We start from the raw sequence: 22,115 nt of genomic DNA on the forward strand, positions 1-22,115 counted from the left end.
GTTGCACGGAGGGAGTATTAAGTTGAATTACAAGAAAACTTAAGGGACTACTTGGATCGTCGTATTTTTAGGTATACTTTGTTCAACTTTCGGAGGAGTTGAATTAGATACGGGTTCTCCCACAAAGAAGCATCATTCCAAGCAGGAATTTACACTCTGATTCTTCATAAGCCTGCCAACGTTCCAAGCAAAATAAATTTTAACTGCATAAAGCGAGGAATTTCACCGGAGGCAGGGTCCTTATTCTTTTTGACAAAACAAGATCCCTTCCACTTGATATATGTTTTCGACCCAAACCTGAAATGCATCAATTCACGAGTGACATCTCTCGCCTCTGCATCGGTTAATTAAGCCGTTGACGGATTCCGGACTCCAAAACACAAAGATGCCAACTCCATGGCTCCAATACAATACGTACTGCCAGACGGGTGGTTTGCCTATCCCTCGTCACCTCCTCAAAAAGGAGGCAGCATTGCGTTCGCGTGTTTTCAAACAGAGAAAGCACCATGATTATCACGGGGGGAAAGAAGAAGAAGCAAAGGTAAACAGTAGCCAGTAGCTGTCGTCCGTGTCATCAAGTCATGTGCCTTCGCTACCGATCGGCAGTGATTACGCATCGAGTGTTTACTTTCCAGGTCAAGCTTGATGTGATCATGTGCCTAATCTAATCTAGCGGAGGAGCATGTACTACCCTGAGAAAAGTGAAGCTATCTCACCTGCTCTTCCCGAGCCATCTGCCGCGTTGCAATGCAAATCCTGCACCCGTGATTAAAGAAAAAAGGGGTCAAAAACTTAAAAAATCTCCGTTGCCAATGCATCATGCTCCGACCCGGCTGCCGGTAACAGCTGAACAGCCAGACCGTGCACCGTACTGCACCGCGCTTCGTAGCCGTGGCCGTGGTTGCTGCCGACGGCTGGCACCGGAGAGGCGGAGACTCCGGAGGCGACAAAAAAAGGGAGGGGGAAAAGAAAGACCACGGTGCGTGCAACCGCGGCGGTTGGACTTTATTTCCATTTTTCCAGGATGTGGGTGGTGGGCGGCTTGGCTTGACGACTTTCACTCTCCGTGTCCGTCTGTCTTGCGCATCTGGCGGCCTTCCCCTTTCAGCGCCGCTTCCTCTTCCTCGTCCATCCCCCCTGCCCACAAGCTTCCGGCAGCTGTGTCCTGTTCCTCCCCGTCGACCCCCTGCCTGGCTGCCTGAGGTACTGCCCGTGCCCTCTTCCTTGCCCTGCTGCATGCCCTGCGCAGATCTGGGCTTTCTTTTCGTTTTCTTCTCTTCGGTTGGTTGGTCGGGAGGCAGGAGCCTCGGGGGGCTTGTGGTCAAGGTGGGGAGGGGTTGATTTTTAGGGGTAGACGAGTGGGAGGCATCGGTGGTGGGAGTGCACCTTCTTCCTCGTGCGTCGCTGAGCGTTACTGGCTCCGATTGCTGGGTAGTGCTGCGCTGCCGCTGTTGAATGGGGAAAGGGGCCGGTGTACGAAATTCAGGAAACTCTACTGAAAATTCGGGAGTGACAGTGGAAGGCAATGGTGATCGTTTCGAGGAAATTATTTTGTGTGTGTAGAATTCCTGGAGCTCTCGGGATGTGTATGTGTGTTGGGCACGGTAACTCATCATGTATTTGTTCTTCTGTAGGGAATGTTGTGGCAACTGATGCAGTACTAAAGCTTCGGCATGGAGCGATGTGACTGCATTGAGCCGCTGTGGCCGACTGATGAGCTCCTCATCAAGTATCAATACATCTCGGACTTCTTCATAGCACTTGCATATTTCTCTATCCCGTTGGAACTGATATACTTTGTGAAGAAGTCGTCCTTCTTCCCATACAGATGGGTTTTGATCCAGTTTGGTGCTTTCATAGTCCTGTGTGGAGCAACTCATCTCATAAACCTGTGGACTTTCACCACACACACGAAAACTGTCGCTTTGGTCATGACAGTAGCGAAGGTTTCGACAGCTGTTGTTTCCTGTGCAACAGCTTTGATGCTTGTTCACATCATCCCTGACTTGTTGAGTGTGAAAACGAGGGAGTTGTTTCTGAAGAATAAAGCTGAAGAGCTTGATTGGGAAATGGGCTTGATAAGGACACAAGAAGAGACTGGAAGACATGTTAGGATGCTAACTCATGAAATCAGAAGCACACTCAATAGACATACGATTTTGAAGACTACTATTGTTGAGCTAGGAAGGACCCTGGGTCTGGAAGAATGTGCCCTGTGGATGCCATCACGAAGTGGTTCAAGTCTCCAGCTTTCTCACACTCTGCGCCACCAGATTACTGTTGGGTCATCTATATCCATTAACCTTCCTGTTGTCAACCAAGTGTTCAGTAGCAATCGAGCAATTATAATACCCCACACATCTCCTTTGGCAAGGATTCGACCTCTTGCCGGACGATATGTTCCACCAGAAGTGGCTGCAGTGCGTGTACCTCTTCTAAATCTTTCAAACTTCCAAATAAATGATTGGCCAGAGCTTTCAGCAAAAAGCTATGCAATTATGGTTCTTATGCTTCCATCTGATAGTGCAAGGAACTGGCATGTGCATGAGTTGGAGCTTGTTGAGGTGGTCGCCGATCAGGTTAATGCTGTTTCTTATAAGATAAATATTTATAGGAGTGAATGCTGTTTAATATGGTATCAAACTCTTATGCTCGTTCTGTTTCATTATGCAGGTAGCAGTTGCACTCTCTCATGCAGCTATTCTTGAAGAGTCCATGCGTGCACGCGATTTACTAATGGAGCAAAATGTTGCCCTGGATTTAGCTCGGCGAGAGGCTGAAATGGCCATCCGTGCTCGGAATGATTTTCTAGCTGTTATGAATCATGAAATGCGTACACCAATGAATGCAATTATAGCCCTTTCATCCTTACTTTTGGAAACTGAACTCACTCCTGAGCAGCGGCTAATGGTGGAAACTGTATTGAAAAGCAGCAACCTTTTAGCAACACTAATCAATGATGTGTTAGATCTTTCCAAACTTGAGGATGGTAGCCTTGAATTGGAGATTAGAGCATTCAATCTTCATGCTGTTTTCAAAGAGGTCTGCAGCATTGTCCTTTATGGTTGTCTACTTTCTATGCAAAGTTCACTTCCCTGAATTTTTTCATTGGTCTCGCAGGTCATGGGTTTCATCAGACCAATTGCAGCTATCAAGAGTCTGTCTATGTCGGTTATGTTAGCACCAGACTTGCCATTATGTGCGATTGGCGACGAAAAGAGGCTAATGCAAACTATTCTGAATATATCCGGTAATGCTGTGAAGTTTACCAAGGAGGGCCACATCACACTTGTAGCTTCCGTTCTGAAGCCTGATTCTTTAAGAGAGTTCAGAACCCCGGATTTCCATCCAGCTGCAAGTGATGACCATTTCTATTTGAAAGTTCAGGTAACCAATATAGGGGCTTGTGTGAATGGTTTTTCTTAATGTTATGAACTCATGTTCTCACTATAGGGTTTAGAAGTCAAGATCTAAAAACAAGACACTTAGATGCACCGTGCATCATTCACGGTCATATTTAGAAACCTGTGCTCAACATGTGTGTGTCTGAAATTACCCATTTCTGACCATTGCCAATGACTATTGGCATGTGCTGCAACAGAAAGCTTGGCTGGGCTGTTTCGTTATATGATCCTCAAGTTGTCCATATGAATTGTTATGCCACTTTGGTCTAGGTTCGATATGTGTTTTCGCTGCAATCTGTTATTTCATCTTGTTTGTAACACCACAGAGCAAAGACCTAAATTGAATTAGCCAAAAGCCCCAAAACCACACAGTATTAAATGGAAACATAAAGTAGTGGCACATATGACGATGTACCAAAATCAACCCATCATGTTCCCAACTATGCAAGAACGATGTTAAGATATGGCAAGAAATTATCTCATCAGAATAGCAGACATACTAACAAGATCAAGGGCATGTTTGGTTCATGACTAGCCTTGCCATAACTAACTTTAGGCAGATTGTGGCTGTCACAAAAATTGTGATGGGCAAAATGGCCACCACAAGTTGGTTTGACAAGAAAATGACCCTATGAGAAGTGGACTATATGGCTAACAAAATGTGGCAATGAACCAAATACATACCTAAGATGTTGTGGCAGGCCACATAAAAATGGCATCAAAATTGTGAATATGCAACAGAAACATGGCATAAAAAAATGTAACTACAAAAACATACAACACTGGGGAAAAATCAATTTGTTAAATATGAATATATTGTTACTTTCTATGGCAACGTTTTTCTTCTACTGTGGTTTCTGTAACTGAAGCCCCAATTATTGTGGTTCCTTGATATTTACTCTGGGTTTAGGCCGGTTTAGCATGGATCAGGGTCGGCCGGTCAGTTTTGCTTTCAAAGGCCCCAGATCTGACCATTTGGGTTCTCCGTTCTTAATTAGCCAAATAGTTGTGGTTTTGTGAATTTATTTTCAAAAGTTGTGGTTCTCCCCCCCACTGTTTTCTTGATTATTTATAGCCTGTTTTATTCTTGTATTGTAGCTAAAAGATACAGGCTGCGGTATTAGCCCTCAAGATCTGCCTCATGTATTTACAAAATTCGCTCAAAATCAGCCTGGAGGTAACCAAGGATACAATGGTAGTGGCCTTGGCCTTGCCATTTGCAGGAGGTAATTCAATAGCGCACACAGATATTTTTATTTTGTCTTGTTAGGGTTCATAATCTAGTCAATCACTCATTCCAAAACTCTGGCAACCATTCTGAAAAATCCTATGCAGGTTTGTTACCCTGATGGGAGGGCACATCTGGCTAGAGAGTGAAGGAACAGGAAGAGGCTGCACGGCCACATTTGTCATCAGGCTTGGTGTATCTGACAATACAAACACATATCAGCAGCAGTTGACCCCCCTCGGCTGGCCAAGCAATGGAGATACTGATTCTGCCGGTCCGAAGGCCCTTCTCGAAGAGAGGAGGCCGGCTTCACTGAAACCTCGTTACCAGAGGAGCGTATGAGCCACACTGTAAATGATCGATGGCATGGTATCGAGTAGGGAGTTGTAGTTAGTTTCGCGCCCTCTAATTTTGTGCTTAGTATTGTGGTAGTTGGCATATATTGTACAAATAATGTATACCAAATGGGACTGTAGACTGCAGTTGTGTTCCTGGGCACAAAACACTAACTTGCTGCATTCAGTACTAGAACGCGTATTTTGTGTGTGCGTGACCCAATTAGCTCATGCCTCATGGGCTGTTCTGTCGTATCAGGTCCAAACCACTACGGAGAAACAACGTGTAAAAGATACAGTAAAGAAAATAGTTTATAGGTATGAAAAACAAGCCCATATGGTCTGTAGAAGTCCGATATCGAACTCTTGTTTGGAGGATATGAAAAATAAGCATATATAATGGCTCTTGATTCCCGTTATTCCTCCCTGTTTTGGTTATTTCTGATCTTAAAATTCATTTTCTTAATGAATATAGGCAGAATATTGGTGTCTCCACATATGTTCTTGTTCTGAACATCTGTTTGGTTTCGCTTATACCTGAGTGATGACTGACTGATGAGAGGGCATTTGCCGCTTAATGCCAGGCCCTCCTGGGTGCCTGACCAACGATGAGCTGCTCCCTGCATCAGCTGTCTCTTTTCCTTTTAGTTTGCTTTGTTCTTTGGTTTTACGGAGTAGAATAGCTTACCGTTTGTTTTGTTCTTTGGTCTTATAGACTAGCTTGGTTCTTCGGTAAGCTTCCCTTGTCTGGTTTTCTTCTTTCATGTTTTCATGTTTTGATTGTACTCCTTCCGTCTCAAAATAAATAACATAGATTTGTGTATATAGATTTTTATACAGATTCACGTCACTTATTTCCGGACGGAGGGAGTAAGTTTTAGCTTCTTAACCTTCAAATACAAAATAACACATATTTTAGCGTGTTCCAAAAATAAAAGGGTTACCGCATGAGATTTTCCCCTTCAATTGGATGCTTGAATTAAACTCGATACTTGATTAAGCTGGAAAACAAGGGAACAAGCCTCCAGGGTCGCTAGCTGTTTCCGAAGAGACAACGAGTTCTTCGTCGAGTTTACAAGGGATTAATAACTGGGCCCATCTGGACGTCACTGAATCCCCTACTAATTTCTTTCTTGTCTCGCGCACGGCACCAATCGAGCACACCGTCCACGACTCAGGTCGCGTGCGTGGCTAGGGTTGGTTTCGTCCTCCGGATTCCGGCTCCCCTCTTCGCGCCACCCCGGCGAGACCCCAGACCGCCGGCGCATCGATCGAGGCTATGATGGCGGCGCATAAGATCCCCCTGGAGGTCGCCCACACCCTCGTCGAAATCGCCGAGGTCGCGCGCTACGCCTACGAGCATCGCTCCGGTCGCAGTCCGGCCCCCGACGACACCACGCCCCCACCCGTTGATGCCGTTGACGGGGCGGAGGCCACGCGGTTGCGGGCGGAGAACGCGATCCTCCGCGCCCGTCTCGCCGACGACCTCGCGCTCCTTCGCGAGCTTCACGGCGCCCCCTTTGTTTCTCAGGAGTGCCCACCCGATGTGAGCTCCTCGTACATCTTTCTTAGATGCCCTCGCAGATTGATTTTCCTTTTGCCCCCTCTAGGAATAGAAACACATGTGCATCCGCAATTGGCAATTTTAGCATCCATGGCGTGAGATAGTAGCATTGTAGTTTTAGGGGATTTCGAGCCATTGCAGAACAGTTATGTTACTTCTCAGAATTCAGCTCCATTATATTAATGAGGGTATATATATCTACTGTGTGAAAAGGAAGCTAGAGTAATCATCTAAAATCTCCATGATATGAACTCAAGATAAGTAGACTTGTAAATTCATCATGCTGACATGGCACAACCGATTCAGCTTATAATTATTCGATTCATTTTAAATGTTGATTAACATCTTTCCTTGATGTGATTTTTTTTATGCAGTTACATAATCGTCTTGTAGCATCAGTCAACAATGGTAACTTCCTTGCTCACCTTGAGAAAGTACGAGATGAGCCACTCCATCAACATACTGAACTATTTCCTGGTGATATGGCAGGTTAGTCCTTGCTAAACCTCGTGAAGTTTGTTTCTGAAATACGCTCTCGATTACATTCTGCCGATTGTTATGCATTTGACATATTTCTGTTTTTTGGATCAAATACAAACCAGAGGTGGAAATTGGAGATATTCCATACTCTAAAGGTGATGGGAAGAATGGGTCATGGCTCTTGGTCTCGTGTGATAATGCTGGGGGTAATTTGGAGGAAATTAGTGGAATTGATGATGAAAATTATGTAATTGTTAATGAAGATGACATTGTCGATGCTATTTCCACCTTTGTTGCTAGGTGCATTCTTGAAGATCCAAAGGCCAAGGTATTTTCTTTTCCAGAATTGCTGAGCATCCTCTCCAGCACTACTTTGTTGTTCTAAATGTTCGCTGCTATGTTTTGTCCAGACATTATCATCAGCGGACCTGCAAAAGGGTACGTCTATTCTCTATACTTTTCCTGTCAAGTTTAATTTGTGTGTTTGTCCTTATAAATGCTGTATCTTAAATCATGGCAAAAAGAAAGTTAATTGGGTCTATTTCATGAGTACAGGTTTACTATAATGGAAAAAAATGTGGAACTTTTCAGTTAGGCTCTTTGCAATTGAATCTGCCTAATCCGTTGAAAGTTTGATTATGTTTCTGTTTTGATTACACATAGTCACATATAACTTACAACCTTGTGAAACTCATCCACTCACTGCAAGATTTTCTGTATGGTTCTTATACTATGTTGTGGTAATTCATCTTTTTGATACATTGACTTCCAATTATTTTGCTGATAATATCTTTAGAGAAAATAAAGATTGCCATGGTTGGAAGGGTTACCTTTAATTTGATTCAGGTTGCACGGTGGTAGTTTTTTGTTTGTTTGCTTGATCTCTGGATTCTTATTTGCCTGCATTGCACATGAATTACTTTGAACAATAATTTCTTATATAGGGTACAGACAGTTATTTCTTGATTGCATGGAAACCTAGCTTAATTAAATATGTGTACCTTTGTTAGTTTTAGTGTGCTCGACTCTCCTTTTGGTTGTACTATGTTATACTATATATTACATGTGTTCTAACTTCTGATTTGTAAGCAGCTGTTGCAATGGCATTGGGATCCATGACAGATCGGAAGAAATGGATAAGTTTCTGGGAGGCTGGAAAAGTGATTTACATACTGGCAACTTGGGGGATCACAATAGCAGGGTAAAGTACCCACATTGACAATGTTAGTGTTACACTTTACAAGCGAGTGCACTGTTATTTTAACTTTCTTCCGATTGGATGCAGGCTGTATAGGAGTCGTGCTGTCCTGAAAATGGCAGCGAAAGGAGCTGTTGTGTCCGCCAAATTTGTCATGAAGGCAATGTGAAGTGCCAAAGAATAGTGGCATCACGATCATGCGCAATGATCTGCAAGTTGTGAATACAAACTCGTTGCGTCAGCTGTACATATGTATCGTGTGATGTGGTTTATTTGTAAACTATGATTGTTAAGATATGCCATAAGTTCGGAATGATAATGACGTCTGATTGTTTATGAGTGATAATAATGGGGCATATGTCTGCTTGGCATGCTTCAGTTGATTTGTGGGAACTGTCGTTTCTTCATGTAGTGAACTTCCTCTTTGTTGTACTACACCTCACGGCAAGGTTCCGTATGGTGCAAATTCCTGAGATGTCAGGTCGTGAGGTTTGTTAGTTTTGTTTTCTTTGTTCCATGTGTACAGAGATTTTGTATGTGTGCAACTTACTTGGTGAAATTTTTCGCTCAGTGCAACCTGAGAACTATTCTCGTAGATTGTTGGACAAAATAAATAAATGCATGGATCAGATCAAACGTGAAAAATGCCACCAGCCATTTAAACTCAATGGTAAGGGTTATCTTTATCTTTACTACTACTTAATTTGCAGTTTGGTATGTACGTTGGTCCGTCACCCAACCGACCCCCGCGCGAGAAAAAAGAAAACGGAAAAAAGGATCCCCTACCTGCCCTTCGCTCGCATCTCTCTCCCGATAGGATTCTCCTCGCCTCCGCCGCCGCCCTTCCTCGCCTCCGACGCTGCCGCCACTGTTCCCCATCTCTGCCGCCGCCACCCTCTATCCTCGCCTCCGCCGCTGTTCCCCATCTCTGCCGCCGCCCTCTATCCTCGCGTGCTCCGGCCATCAACCACCCGCTAGGGTTCCCATTAGGGCGCTCCAGCGGCATCACCTCCCGCCGCTGGGGCCATGGCGCAGCTGCTGTCCCCTCATCCCGATCTGGATCGCCGCCCACCGCTGGGGCCATGGCGCCGGCCCGAGCCGCTGTCCACCTCGCCCTCTCCTCCTCATCCTGATCTGGAACGCCGGCAGGTGCATCGCCGCCCGCTGCCGGGGACAACCCGCCTCGCCCTCTCCACCTCATCCCGATCTGCATCGAGCTAACGAGCGTCTGTACCCTTTCCCCGCCGCAGGGGCATCGCCGCCCGGCCCGATTCCGCGTGTGGGGCGTGGACTCGGACCCCCTCGACTACCTCAGCGGGGCAAGCGGCTGGTCCTCCGGAGTTGGAGTTCTCCTGATCCGTTCAGAGGTTAGCGGTGATTTCTGTTCTTTTCTTTGCGTATAGTCCTTGTCGACGAGGTACACCCCGACGCATCAGTAGCAAATTTACTATGTTCTCATGTCAAGATCTCCTCTGGAATTTTTCCAGTGAGTGTAAATTTGTATCTCCGGTTCATCTTTGTAAGTTTTTTTTTCATTGCACTGCATCTGCACTAATCGCTGACTGTCCTCCTTGCAGGTTCGAGCCTTGGATTCATTTATGTGTCTCCAGAAATATTATCCTCGTGGTCTCAGATTAATAATGCGAGGAGATAGTAGGCTGCCAGCAAGAAGCGGCGACGGGAGTGAATGAGTGAAACTAATGTGTTTCTCCTTTTTCTCTTACCTGTTCATGTTATAATCTTTATACTGGATCTTCGTGTAGGAAGTTTTGGATAACAAAGTCAGCTACATAGAGGATGCCAATGTTGTCCTAACTCATCAGGAGGTAATGCTTAGATAGTTAGATTACAGATCACTACTTTCCTTTTCTGTTTCTAGATTACTCATCACTCCTTTCCTTTCTCTGTTTCTGTTTACATGTTGCTTCTTTTCTTCAGACTTCTCTTAAAGAAAGATCAAGTGGGCTGCAGGAAACCAACAAAGCACCGCTGGAGCCGGTAAGAATTACAAAGTCTGTCTTGAACTATTTATTTCTCTTTGGTTAGTTGGTTGAGAAAATGTATCATTAAAGAAATAGAAATACTAATGCTATGTAAAATGTTTCTTGTGGACAAACATTAGTGAATTTTCTCCAGAGAAAACAACATTTATTTTCCAAAAGGTGTTACGACATATGCATTTCGATTCTAATTCTCATTAAAAAAAATCTCATCTGTTGGTATTAAAAATCACATATAGGATGGCAAGAGTTGCGAAGAAAAACATGTTGCCTACAGGGATTGCAGCTATGTTGTGGGGCATTTCCAAAATGAATGGCCTCATGAACCAGAACCAGTTGGGATTATTCTCTCTAAAATGCACGAGAGCTGCTTCGGTGGGGTTGCAAGACTTCTTCAACATCGGGGCTGCAAAAAAGGGATGGGCGCCATGGATCCCAAGCCTCCAACTCTAGAGGATGTGGAGAAGGATAGAACAGTTCAAGGCGGGCCAAGAGGTTTCAGTTTATTTGAGCTGCTTTTGTTTTTTGAAAACTGCAATGTGTTGTTGCAAAAAGTATTTTTCTTGTCGGTCTGTTGCGGTCTCTTTGGTCTGTTTGTGGCTATCAGTAGATTTTAAGCTCGGAGGTAGTCGCCGAGTCATTTCAAGTCAAGGTGGAGTTTTAATGTCTTGAAATATCATTGTGATATTTTGTATACGCTTGAATTTTTACATGGATTATGTGCGGTACTTGATTTCACATGCATTATGTGTGGTAAATTACTGTATATGGGAAGCAAGCGCAACGTGATAATTGTTGCAACCAGTCATAAGCCACGAGCCATGTAGTCGTTTGTGAACTATAATGATTTTTTATTAGTGTTTACATACCTATTCACAGTTTGCATTTCCAATTCACGTGTTTGTTGTCTATATGTTTGTGAAAATTATAATATTTTTATTCATGTTTTGATGGATGAGTTTGTCGATCCGTAGCAACGCACGGACACTCCACTAATGATTCCTTAAGTCGTAGTGGGGATTTCCACCTTTGATATGGTCCATGCGTTTTTAATCCAATAATTTACCAACATAGTTTATAAGTGTTCACTGAATGGGAGTTTCACTCTACACTTGACTTCGTCTCGTATAACGTGACAACTAAGCGCTTTTATATTTCAAGAAAGAAACACATCATTATTTGGTTAATAACATAGGAATTTCTACTCTCATTTTTCATAAAATCTTGTCGTGGTTTTAGTTCAAAAATCGACAAAAGTTTATGAACGGAGAAAGTAGCAATTTTGCAGGGTGTTGAGCGGCCTTAAAATGTGTATTGGAATGACCTGTGGGCTGGGCCAACCCAAGCAGGCCTGCGCGACCCACCGACTTCCTCCCCCATTCCCCGGTCTTCTGTATCGGCTCGCCATTTATGCTTGGAAACCCTTCTCGCCGCGCCGCCACCCCCCCAGAAAAACCTCGCATCATCCCTGCCACGGCAGAGGCATCGAATTTCCCACGCCAAATCCGCCATGGCCACCAAATCCCACAAGAAGAAGAAGGTTTCCTCCCCAAACCCCTCTATCCAGGCCAAGGCCCCCTCCCCGGACCAAAAGCCTAACCCTCCGAAACCAGCGAAGGAGCGAGATACAGCGTCAGCGTCGGCATCCGCATCGGCGAAGAAGCCGAAGAAGAAGCCTAACCCTCCGAAACCAGCGGAGGAACCAGATACGGCGTCGGCATCGGCTAAGACGCCGAAGAAGCAGAAGGTGACAAATGAGATCGACGACATCTTCCAGGCCGCTAAGTCCGACAAGAAGCGCAAGTCGCAACAGGAGGAGGAGGAAGCCGTTGGGAGCAAGAAGGCCAAAAAGGGCAGGGCCGAGGGGGCTAGTAAGAAAAGTAAGGAGAGTAGGGGCAAGGGTAGGGAGCCGGAAAACGTGGAGGGTGAAGAGAAGCGGCCGCGGCGGCGCACGAATGACGGGCTCACCATATACTCCGCCGATGAACTCGGGTTCGGCAAGGCCAACGCTGGGGGCACTGCGCTCTGCCCGTTCGACTGCGATTGCTGCTTCTGAGCCTTTCCGGGGACTTCCCTGACCGAGGTGATGTGATCAAGTTATATCACTGTTGTGTTTGTAATGCTGGATGAATTCATTAGCTATGTGCTTAGATTTGTGCTCAGATGAAATTTTGGTTGATGTTGACAATTTTATAAGAGCTCCTGATGATGTATCTTCCTAATATAACCAGTTACATAAGGATAGTTTCATGATGTCTGCTAAGCTGTTGTGAATTGTGATAACTGCTGTGAATTGAGCATCAGGAACCTGTTTAACGTTATGTACTGGAGTCCAGTTGATCACTTTTTCTCATATGCATATGGAGCTCTTGCAAACCAAATACTACTGTTCTGGACTTCTGGTATATCAGTATTATGCCATGAAAAATGTTTTCATTAGTGATTCATTTGTAAAATGCCTGAATAAAAACGAACACCCTCAAGCTTTGCTCCAATGTAGCAAATGAAGCTCTCTTCTTCATTACTTGGAAGATTTTTTGTCTCTATGAGGTGGAAATTAAAGGTGCTTCCTGGCCTTGGTGTCAAAAATATATTTTCCCTTCAAATTATGTCTAAAGCTAGAAGTATGGTTTCGTTTTCTACTTCAGTGTGTTAAGTAAAGACGGATTAGCATTTTTAGCCCCGGCCTGATTCTTTTTTTTAAACAAAAAATAGAGGTTTCCCCTCAGTCCCATTTTATAAATTAGACTAAGCAGCAGTCTGATCCGGATTGCAGCAAAATGTCGTGGCAACAAAGGCCCAGGTTCAGCCAATACTAAGAAAACTAGATAACTATAGCAAACGAGAGTTCAGATGATCTGCCTAGACAGAAACTTGGTCTGACTGGGTGAACCAGTTGGTTGTGGACAGCTGAAGCTGCAGCTCCTCCACAGTCCAGACCCCAGATTCCTTTCTGTAGTAATGAGTGGTATAGCTTAAGTTGACTGATTAACTTAACAGTAAGAATTTAAAGATAGCACTGATGCAAGGCAATGGCCTGGCCTACTGATTTACATGAGGCAACTTGATCTCATTTGGACTTCACCAAAACATTGTGAATGTTTGCAAGTTAATTCTGCTGCTGTTAATGCTGGCATCCACACTCCCTACTGTGTAATCACTGCACGTTTGTTGTTAATTCAGTGCACATTCTTAATGTAACGATGGTTTTGTATGGGTACTTCTATATTCAGGGCATATGTTTTACATACCATAATATGATTCTTGACACTGTTCTTGTTCTTGTGCTCTGAAGTTTGAAATTGGAAGAACATTCAGCAATCCATATTAGCTTTGTTATATGTACTTATACTATATGGGAGGGTTGAGAACCCATTTTGGATTGGCAATAGTTTCTCAAGTGGGTAAAGGAACCTACAGTAAGATGTTGGAAAAGGGTGATTATATAAACATACCTCTGCTAGGGAAATTTTGATACTATGCTTATAAGCTACATGAAGTAACAGTTGAGTTTCAGAACCTATGCTTAAACAGAACTGAAAAGTAACAGACAGGAAAAGAGCCCTGATTTGCTTGTTTTGCATCAAGAACCTATGGAACTGCTTTGTTAACCCTAACTTCGATGCCACTATCGAGCATCTCATCTTATTTATTATTGATGTAATTTGGGTACTTATGAAATGAGAGAATTCTGCAATTTTAGTTGGGAATGTGGAGGAGAACAGCGGTGTTCTGCATGCTTGTTCATATCTCTACAGGGTAAATCTCCACCACAATGCTGATCACCAGCATGACCGCTGCCACTATCCCGGAACACTGATTAGGAAATATCCATTGTTTTATTGCTCAGTTTTGGTGCTCCTCACACACTTTATTACGACATCCAAATTACAGGAAATTGTCAAGCCACAGTTCCATTTGTCGTCTGGCCTGGCATGGGCTTGCCCTGCAGGAAGTTCTGAAAGAGTATGAGAGCTTGCCGTGGGCGGTGCAGGGCAACCTCATGCCCGGCGCCCCGGACGGTCACCAGCGTCAGGCCCTCGTATACCTGGCTCCAACCCCCTACCTAATCAAAACGAGCATTGCTGGGATCAGTTTCTCTATAATTTGATCTTCGTAACTGACAAAACAATGTAGCGAGGTAAATGGGAGTGTAGTTTAGTGACACTGACCTCTTGGTTGTCATCATACCAGGGGTACCAATCAGTAGTAGTCGGAAGAACTAGAGCATCGATAGAGTATCTTGTTGCTGTCGAGGGAACAACTGAGTCCGTATCTCCGCTGTGACAAACAGAGCATCATTCTGTCAAATGATGCAAGGTATTCTGCTACGTGCATCAATCGATGTATGGGATGGAAATGCTGAAATGTATGTAGAACTAAAGTAGGAATAAACTGACCTGAAGACCCATATCCTTAGGCCAGCTTGAATAATCTCCTTGTAGATAGAAAGCATGGATCTCGGAGAATCACTCCAGTTGCCATTGATGGTGTCACTGTCATCATTTATTATATATGAAGCAAGATGAGCATGGAGTGAAATTAATTTACATCCATTCATATATCAAGCCAAATGAGCATACCTAGATTCCAGTTTTTTTTAAACATCAATTAGGACCAGATCTGGGTATACTTTTTTAAAACATTCAGTTTTTCGGTATATATATATCCGACCATGACAATTCGAATATTCAGGGTATGAACATCAATCGAAATATATACAAAATAATTCGAATATAATGAAAAAAGAAACAAAGTTATGGCTTCCATTGGAACCCTGAAAAATATAATTTTCAAAAATGATGCCCACATTTTTTTGAATTTGTGCATTTGAAAACATGGTGGCTACACACCATTATATATAGCCGCTATGTATAATGTGAAGGTAACCGTCATTCATTTATATATACAAAGTAGTCCAACTACTATCTCTGAAAGAAAAAAAAGGGCTCATGCTTGCGCAAAAAAAGGGTACCTGCAGGCCGCCCAAGCGTAGTTTATGCCGGTGACGTTCGCGTGGAGAGCCTTCTGCACCTCCGGCCGGTTGTAGTACGCCGTGGAGTAGCGTTCGGTGCACGGGTCATACGATCCACCCGTCATCCATGGCTGCGTGCACATTATGTCATAGTGTTGTCGCAACCGATCGAGCCAGCGTTTTTCAGTTAAAAAGCATTCGCTTTACTTGTTGGATATAACGTAAAAAGTTAGTAACTCACGTAGCGTCCCTTGGGGTGTTGCCGTCGGCTGACGACGGACGACGGCGTGGGCAGTGCACTTGCGTTTGTGTTGCAGGTTGGCGTGTAGATGCTGTACGCGTCGATGTTTCCCTGCTCCTCACTCGAGGCCCGGAACGCGGCCAGGCACGCCGGCGAGAGGTGCACGAAGGCGTCGTGCAGGCAGGAGTCCTTGAGGAGGCGGTAGGTGTCGTCGGAGATCAGCCCGTGGTTCCACCAGAACTCGAACGTGCCCACGTAGTCGTTGTAGGCGTCGGTCACGGCGTTCCCGACCATGAAGCCTTTGAGGTTGATGATGGGTCTCTCGACGCCTTTGTTTCCCCGGTGGACGAGCTGCGATAGCTCCGGGACGTAGTGCCCTGCGTAGCTCTCGCCGGTGATGTAGAAGTCGCGGTACTTGTAATGCGGGAACTTCTCGAACCATTCCGTCAGGAACGTGTACGAGTCATGAGCTGCAACGTTTGCCAGAAACCTTTGATTGATGCCATGGAATAGAATGTTGCATAAGTTCGTGGTTAGAGTATAACGTTTAAGGTAACAACCTGTTCTGTTGTCTCCAGGGGTGAGGAGGTCGGAGGTGGTGTTGCTGTACGAGAACCCAACTCCGGCCGGCGAGTCCAAGAACAAGATGTTTGCCACTGCAACCACTCAGTCATTCAAACTTCATCCTCCGATACAACAACGAGAAGAAAATAACTTGATTTTAACAACACAAAGCTTCTAGTATCAATCTTTTCGATGGCAGCGTACCTTTGTTCCAGCGGTACTCGTTCAAGACGAGGCTGGCGCCATTTGGGCTGACGCGGAACGCGCCGAGCTCCTCCGACGCGCCGAACGCGACGGAGGAACACCCGGGTCCGCCATTCAGCCAGAGCACGAGCGGCGCCGGCTGGGCCTCGTCGGGCGCTTCCTGCAGCAGATAGAAGAGCGCCCGTCCAGCGCGCTTGTCCACCGTGATGTAACCCGAGTACATGGCGATGTCCACCGCCGGCTGTCCCGGAAGGCCGACTATGCGGTCCGCGGCATGGCCGCTCTCCGCCGAAGCTGGCCGGAGCAGGCACGTCATCAACGCCAGGAACGCCGCCACTGCTATTAGAGCCAGAGGGAAACGAGTGCTGGTCATTGTTTTCATGATTACCGGGGAAATTGTATTTGCTAGTTGGTGAGATTATTCCTTATTTGCTTATAGAGAAGTGTGGGTACAAATAAATAGAGGGAAGTTGATGCCATTGTTTGGTTTAGACCGCACGCTTTCCGGATGTTATATCTTCCTTTTTTTCCAATTTCAGTTACTATTAGAGGAAGGAACCAAATGGAAATGGAAGAAAAGAAACTGAGTAGTGGATCGGTTTGTTGCTTTTTGAAGGAGGATCAGTTTGTTTTTAATTTACATGAGGATCAGTTTCTTGTTGCTAAAACGTGACATGCTAGATACAAGTTACGAGATGGCATAATAGCGATATAAAAGTTGGTGTCATGCTTTGCAGATTAAAATCCAACTATTTCTGAAAGTACATGGATGTTACCTGTTATTGCTGGCGAGAGCAGGTCTCATATAGTATTTTGTTCGATCTCCTGGAGAAAGCGGAAAGACCGACAACGCAAATGCGGAATGACAGCCGGTCAAATTAAAACAACAATTCACATAAGTCGAAGGCTACACCAAATAAACTTTAAAACCAACTTCTCTAGCTACAATTCACATCTTCCGCATCTTGACATTTCTCTAAATCTTTGATGACAAAACGAAGATCAAATCTGCACAAACAAGTACAAAAGGGAGTATATTTATAAAGTCACACGAGACGTCCACCCAACAGGCGAGAAATCTAATGACATTTTTTTTGTCATATAGGAGTAACTTATATCTTGTTCTCTAGTTAAACTGACGACCTAGGAACACACGATGGCCTTATATAAACAAAATGGAGGTAGCATTTTTTAGTAGCTAAGTGTTTGGAGTTTCTTATAATGTCTCTCACACTTTTGAGACATGTGTAAACAAAGATGATGTCCTTTTCGATTATCATTTTTTTTAAGTCTGGTGACCTTTATTTCATGATAATAACATCACATACGATATGCCATCGATGAAAGCTGGTGGACCATCTAGCATCCCTAAACCCTCAAGCCTACAGCTATTTGTGATCTTGTGGGCAGTAAGTTAGACTATCTTGACCAGTGATGAAGGTTGCCTCGCCGAACATCGTTAACAACACTTCCTCGTTCTTCTGTATGTTCACATAAATGAATAATCGGAACTTCGAAAGGAGGCAAGAAATGCATGCGGCAACAAGGCTTCCTCTACATCGTAAAACCTCCACTATATATGAAGGATATGCTAGGCCCATGGCCGGCCAGGCCGAAATAGTGCAGTAATTGCGGCCCATCTCCTCACAATTCGCTAATTAACCTGCTAGGAGAGCGTCTCTGCATTTAGCCTTCCACACACAGGGACTCCATCGATCCCACTACTACTGGACCGGAAGCGAAAGGAAACAGATGACGCAAACGCGGAAGGCCAGCCGACCAAATTAAAAGCTCAACATGGAGGAAGCGGAAGGAAACGACTGGCGCAAATGCGGAGTGCCAACCAGCCAAATTAAAACACCACCTGGAAGAAGCGGAAGGAAATAGAGAACACAAATGCGGAACGCCAGCCGACAAAATTAAAATTCAACCTGGAGAAAGCGGATGGAAACTGAAGGCGCAAATGCAGCATGTCAGCCAAGCCAAATGAAACTCAAACTTGGAGGAAGCAAAAGGAAACACACGACACAAATGCGGAATGCCAGTCGGCCAAATTAAAACTCAACCTGTAGGAAGGGGAAGGAAATGGACGGTGCAAATGCAGAATACCAACCGTCCAAATTAAAACTCAACCTGGAGGAAGCGAAAGGAAACAGAAGGCACAAACGCGAAATGACAGCTGACCAAGTTAAACTCAAACCGGAGGAAGCGAAACAAAACGAACATCGCAAAAATGGAATGCCGGCTGGTCAAATTAAAAATCAACCTGGAGGGAAGCGTAAGTAAACTGACGACGGAAATAACGAATGCCGGCTGGCCAAATTAAAACTCGACCCGGAGAAAGCTGAATGAAGGAAACGGGCGACGCAAATACAAAATTCCAACCAAAAAAATTCAAACTCAACCTGGAGGAAACAGAAGGAAAGATGACACAAATGTGGAATGCCAGCCGACCAAATTAAAACTCAACCTAGAGCGATCCAAGCAGTGAGAAGATACAGTTAATCATAAATGTATATAAATACCTGCCCGTTTCCTCCACTTCTTCCATCCTACCCTACCCACGGCCGTCGCCGCAAGGGTTTTTATCCCATGGAGAGGGAGAACCGCACCTCAAAGATGACGCCGGAGCATGTCATGGGGTAGACCAGCAGGAGGCTGCTGCGCCTGCCGCCGCCGCAGCTGTAGCCTTCCGAGGGGTTCGTGCCGACAGGGTCACAACAGTGGTTGGGCCTGCCGACGACGATGAAGAACTAGTACAAAACAAAGCTCTGAGAAGTTCGAGACCAACGGCTGTTGTCCGTACAGGGACAAGTGCACCTTCACCCACAGCAACGCCGAGCTCCACCGCCCATCACTCGCCACCCACGACGTTTCCGAGGTTGGTTGTACGGTGTGCTACACTTTTAGGGACAAGGGTTCATGCTCTCTCGCACACAACGTGTGTGTGCATACCCGATCGCGTCGTGATCTCACAGATCATGTCTCGATTTTGTCTTCTCGTTCCATTTAGGGTCGATGATTCGCAATCATGTGGAGATGAAGCTAGTGGCGGCGCAGAAGAGTGAGATCTCGTCGGCTCGGGCTGCTCTAGGGAGGGCCGTCCTGCCGGTGCCTATGTTGACCATGTGCGATTATCCCCGTCAGATGCTGGAGGAGTAGGAGGGTGGTGCCAAGGTCACCAACCTAGTGCGTCTTAGCCAGAAGAAGACAAGTGGCATCTATGGTGACTGGCCGGCGAAGTTATGAGAACTATAGCACTCGACCATCATGCTCTAGTTATCTATATTTATCACCACCATTTCTTCTAGCAGATGAATAAAGATGAATAATGCCGCCATTTGTTATGGTTATTGTGTGTTTTCCATTTTTTTTATGCTATTTGCGCATGTATTCTAGTAATCCATGTGACAAAGACCAATATCTTTATCGGTGTTGTTGCTTTCGTTTTTTATGTCTAGTTTTGATCTCAATGGTTCTTGTTACCTGAACAAACCTTCTTGACTTATTGTGCTTCTAATTCTTACTGAATTATTAAAGTATTGGGATAAAAAAATATTGAATGTGTTTACCAAACGAACAAACTGGACATGCTCAGCCCAAAAATTGAGCTCGTTAAACAGCTCGGCTCACCAAGTGTGAAGTACACTTTTTCTCAAGAAAAAAAAACAAAGTGTGAAGTACACACTGTGCCTTTGTGGTCCGCTCACAGATCGCTTCCGTCGTCACAACACACAATCGGCTTGCCAACGTGCACCGGTCCGAATCATTGAATGCATGAGACATGCCCATTTTAGGGGAGCAAACTTCGGTGACTTGCTTCTTGCAAGTCTCCAAGCGCCTTAGCCTGCTGGTGCCAGCGTCCAGATGCCATCCAGCGGCTGAGCACGTCCTAAGGCAAAAAAGGGATTCATCTCCGGTGGCTGAGGCATAAAAACAAAGGCAAAACTGAACCCAAAAGCTACTCCGAGCCTTCCAGACTTGCAGTTTCCAGCCCATTGTCACAATTAAGTACGACTAGAGAATCTAAACAATTGCATAACTGAACTCATACAGGCCATTGTCAATAAAGTACCACTTGTCACTGAAATTCGGAAATCTGAACTCATACAAGCAATTTTGCATAAGAGAAATCTGAAAAATTAAGTACCACTTGTCACTGAAATTCAGACCACTTAAAACATAGACATCACGTAGCAATGCTACTGAATATCGGACGTCCCTGAACAATCATACAGGTACCACGTACAAGCCATTTCACTTGTATACTTAGCCCACAACATACTATTGTTAGCCCCCAAAATGCTATAGTTAATCCTGTCCAAAATGCCATACTTACCCCTGTCCAAAATACTATCTAACCAACCTGTAGATGCTAGAATAAATCTTCATCATCACAAGTAGAGAGAGGAGCTGTCAAAAGCTGGGTAAAATTGCCAATGACGTTGTACCCTTTACAGTCCTCCTTTGATCCTTTGTCGCTGCCATTTTTCTCCACCTCTACATGAGGCTGCACCCCGTCATCTTTCTTTTGTTGCTGCCAATGAAAATCAACTAATTAGTTTAATTATGAATGAATGACAATGTTATATGACATCTTTGTCCAGATTACGACAGTACCTTCGTTCCCTTTTTTGTTGATGCAACTGATGTAGTTGGCTTCCGCTTCCGTTTGTGTAGCTTATCGAGCCACGTTTTTGTTCTCCTTGTTTTCTTTGATTGTGGAACCTCCTTTTTCTCTAGTTGTGCAGCATTCGGCAAATCATTTGTTTGCTGCACATTAGGGTCTATATTTTCTTGGTCTTTAGATGGTTCATTAGTAGCACTAGCTGAAGCATTCATTTTCTCCTCCAGCTGTGTACCAACAATCAAGTCATTTTTTATAATTTTCTAACAACAAGCAAGATTCTGGATAGTTGGCCACTTTGTTTGCCAAACTAAGAAACTTATACGATAGAAACCTGTACCTCTCCAAAGCTTCTAGTTTTGGATTATCGACCACATTCCTTCCTTGCCTGTCCAATACACTTTCTTTGCGAGCTTCTCTCATCCATCTCTTTAAGATATAATCTGTTGGCAATGTCTTAATATTCATCAGATCAAGAACTTTCACACCATGTCCACACAATATCCCTGTCCTATTGAACATTTCACAACTACATGAAGCTGTTTGGTTCACAGGATCACCTACCACTATCCGCTCCTACTCAAAAATTAAATCGCCATGCAAAGTCCCAATGGCAACAACATAATTTTTATCTCCATCCAATACTTTGGTGCATGCAGCCATGGATCTTTCGTACTCACTTTGGAAAGCTTAAAAAATAACCGGAGTGTAGACTTTGCTTGCTTGCAACAACATAGGTGTGCACATTTTTATTCTTGGTATCCTTTTCCTTGCTTTAAATTCAGATTCTAGTTCCTTACTTTTTTTTCTTCCATTGTCCTCTCAAAATGCTTGAGAAAGCGAACAATATGAAAATCTGATTTCAAATGGTTCTTCGATGCATTGTTGAAGCTCTCACTTAGTTGTGTACTTCTCACTGCCAAACTGAAGACATCTCTCATATAACATTCAGCCCATTTTTCTTTCAACTTGTAGATACTATCTAATCAGTGAGAATATGAGATTCTGCATCTTCCTCTTCACCTTCACCTTCATTTCGGTCTTCACCCTTCGCCGAAGATAAATGCTTGATATCATTCTGCATTATGTGAAAGGTGCACAAGCCATGATATGATTCTGTGAATACTTTACCTATAACTTTTACCATTGCTGCATCTTGATCCGTATAAATAGTTCTAGGTTGCCTTCCATCATGTGCAGCTAGAAAAGTCTCAAACAACCATATAAATGACTTACTTGTTTCATCAAATAAGAGAGCAGCACCAAAAATAGTTGTTTCTCTAAACTGATTGAGA

The 22,115-nt window shown here is 44.4% G+C and overlaps 4 protein-coding genes and 1 long non-coding RNA gene across 5 annotated transcripts; 4 read left to right on the forward strand and 1 right to left on the reverse strand.

Moving 5' to 3' along the window:
* The first annotated feature begins 917 nt into the window (after positions 1-917).
* Positions 918-5,386, forward strand: LOC100823426 (probable ethylene response sensor 1). Its single transcript, XM_003560808.4, has 6 exons — positions 918-1,203; positions 1,635-2,579; positions 2,674-3,042; positions 3,121-3,387; positions 4,503-4,630; positions 4,740-5,386. The coding sequence occupies exons 2-6, from the start codon at positions 1,674-1,676 to the stop codon at positions 4,972-4,974; spliced, it is 1,905 nt and encodes a 634-aa protein (XP_003560856.1). The 5' UTR covers positions 918-1,203; positions 1,635-1,673; the 3' UTR covers positions 4,975-5,386.
* A 714-nt stretch (positions 5,387-6,100) lies between these two features.
* On the forward strand, positions 6,101-8,790 carry LOC100838947. The gene is made up of 6 exons (XM_003559486.4): positions 6,101-6,513; positions 6,906-7,020; positions 7,134-7,339; positions 7,422-7,449; positions 8,104-8,212; positions 8,297-8,790. Exons 1-6 carry the CDS (start codon positions 6,247-6,249, stop codon positions 8,376-8,378), a joined length of 807 nt encoding a protein of 268 aa, XP_003559534.2. The 5' UTR covers positions 6,101-6,246; the 3' UTR covers positions 8,379-8,790.
* A 483-nt stretch (positions 8,791-9,273) lies between these two features.
* LOC112269975 lies at positions 9,274-11,073 on the forward strand. The gene is made up of 5 exons (XR_002962251.1): positions 9,274-9,358; positions 9,460-9,576; positions 9,787-10,035; positions 10,148-10,207; positions 10,449-11,073. It is a non-coding gene; the product is annotated as an uncharacterized LOC112269975 (long non-coding RNA).
* A 521-nt stretch (positions 11,074-11,594) lies between these two features.
* On the forward strand, positions 11,595-12,549 carry LOC100839253 (uncharacterized protein C6G9.01c). The gene has a single exon (XM_010232874.3). The coding sequence runs from the start codon at positions 11,720-11,722 to the stop codon at positions 12,263-12,265; it is 546 nt and encodes a 181-aa protein (XP_010231176.1). The 5' UTR covers positions 11,595-11,719; the 3' UTR covers positions 12,266-12,549.
* A 1,464-nt stretch (positions 12,550-14,013) lies between these two features.
* LOC100829252 (serine carboxypeptidase 2) lies at positions 14,014-16,604 on the reverse strand. Its single transcript, XM_003560823.3, has 7 exons — positions 16,194-16,604; positions 15,986-16,081; positions 15,426-15,895; positions 15,185-15,315; positions 14,610-14,705; positions 14,382-14,490; positions 14,014-14,275 (listed from the first exon to the last, which is right to left on the reverse strand). Exons 1-7 carry the CDS (start codon positions 16,573-16,575, stop codon positions 14,111-14,113), a joined length of 1,449 nt encoding a protein of 482 aa, XP_003560871.1. The 5' UTR covers positions 16,576-16,604; the 3' UTR covers positions 14,014-14,110.
* Between the last annotated feature and the right edge of the window lie 5,511 nt (positions 16,605-22,115).

Source organism: Brachypodium distachyon, chromosome 1 (assembly GCF_000005505.3).
Source record: "Brachypodium distachyon strain Bd21 chromosome 1, Brachypodium_distachyon_v3.0, whole genome shotgun sequence".
Lineage (NCBI taxonomy): Eukaryota > Viridiplantae > Streptophyta > Magnoliopsida > Poales > Poaceae > Brachypodium > Brachypodium distachyon.

Bases quoted from the DNA above. Each gene is read 5' to 3' on its own strand.
- LOC100823426 (XM_003560808.4), top strand. From the start codon at position 1,674: ATGGAGCGATGTGACTGCATTGAGCCGCTGTGGCCGACTGATGAGCTC. The intron at 3,388-4,502 runs GTAACCAATATA...CTTGTATTGTAG, and splicing joins ATTTCTATTTGAAAGTTCAG to CTAAAAGATACAGGCTGCGG. The intron at 4,631-4,739 runs GTAATTCAATAG...AATCCTATGCAG, and splicing joins GGCCTTGCCATTTGCAGGAG to GTTTGTTACCCTGATGGGAG.
- LOC100838947 (XM_003559486.4), top strand. From the start codon at position 6,247: ATGATGGCGGCGCATAAGATCCCCCTGGAGGTCGCCCACACCCTCGTC. The intron at 7,450-8,103 runs GTACGTCTATTC...ATTTGTAAGCAG, and splicing joins ATCAGCGGACCTGCAAAAGG to CTGTTGCAATGGCATTGGGA. The intron at 8,213-8,296 runs GTAAAGTACCCA...GATTGGATGCAG, and splicing joins TGGGGGATCACAATAGCAGG to GCTGTATAGGAGTCGTGCTG.
- LOC100839253 (XM_010232874.3), top strand. From the start codon at position 11,720: ATGGCCACCAAATCCCACAAGAAGAAGAAGGTTTCCTCCCCAAACCCC.
- LOC100829252 (XM_003560823.3), bottom strand. From the start codon at position 16,575: ATGAAAACAATGACCAGCACTCGTTTCCCTCTGGCTCTAATAGCAGTG. The intron at 16,082-16,193 runs GTACGCTGCCAT...GAGTGGTTGCAG, and splicing joins CGAGTACCGCTGGAACAAAG to TGGCAAACATCTTGTTCTTG. The intron at 14,706-15,184 runs GTACCCTTTTTT...AAATGATGACAG, and splicing joins TACGCTTGGGCGGCCTGCAG to TGACACCATCAATGGCAACT.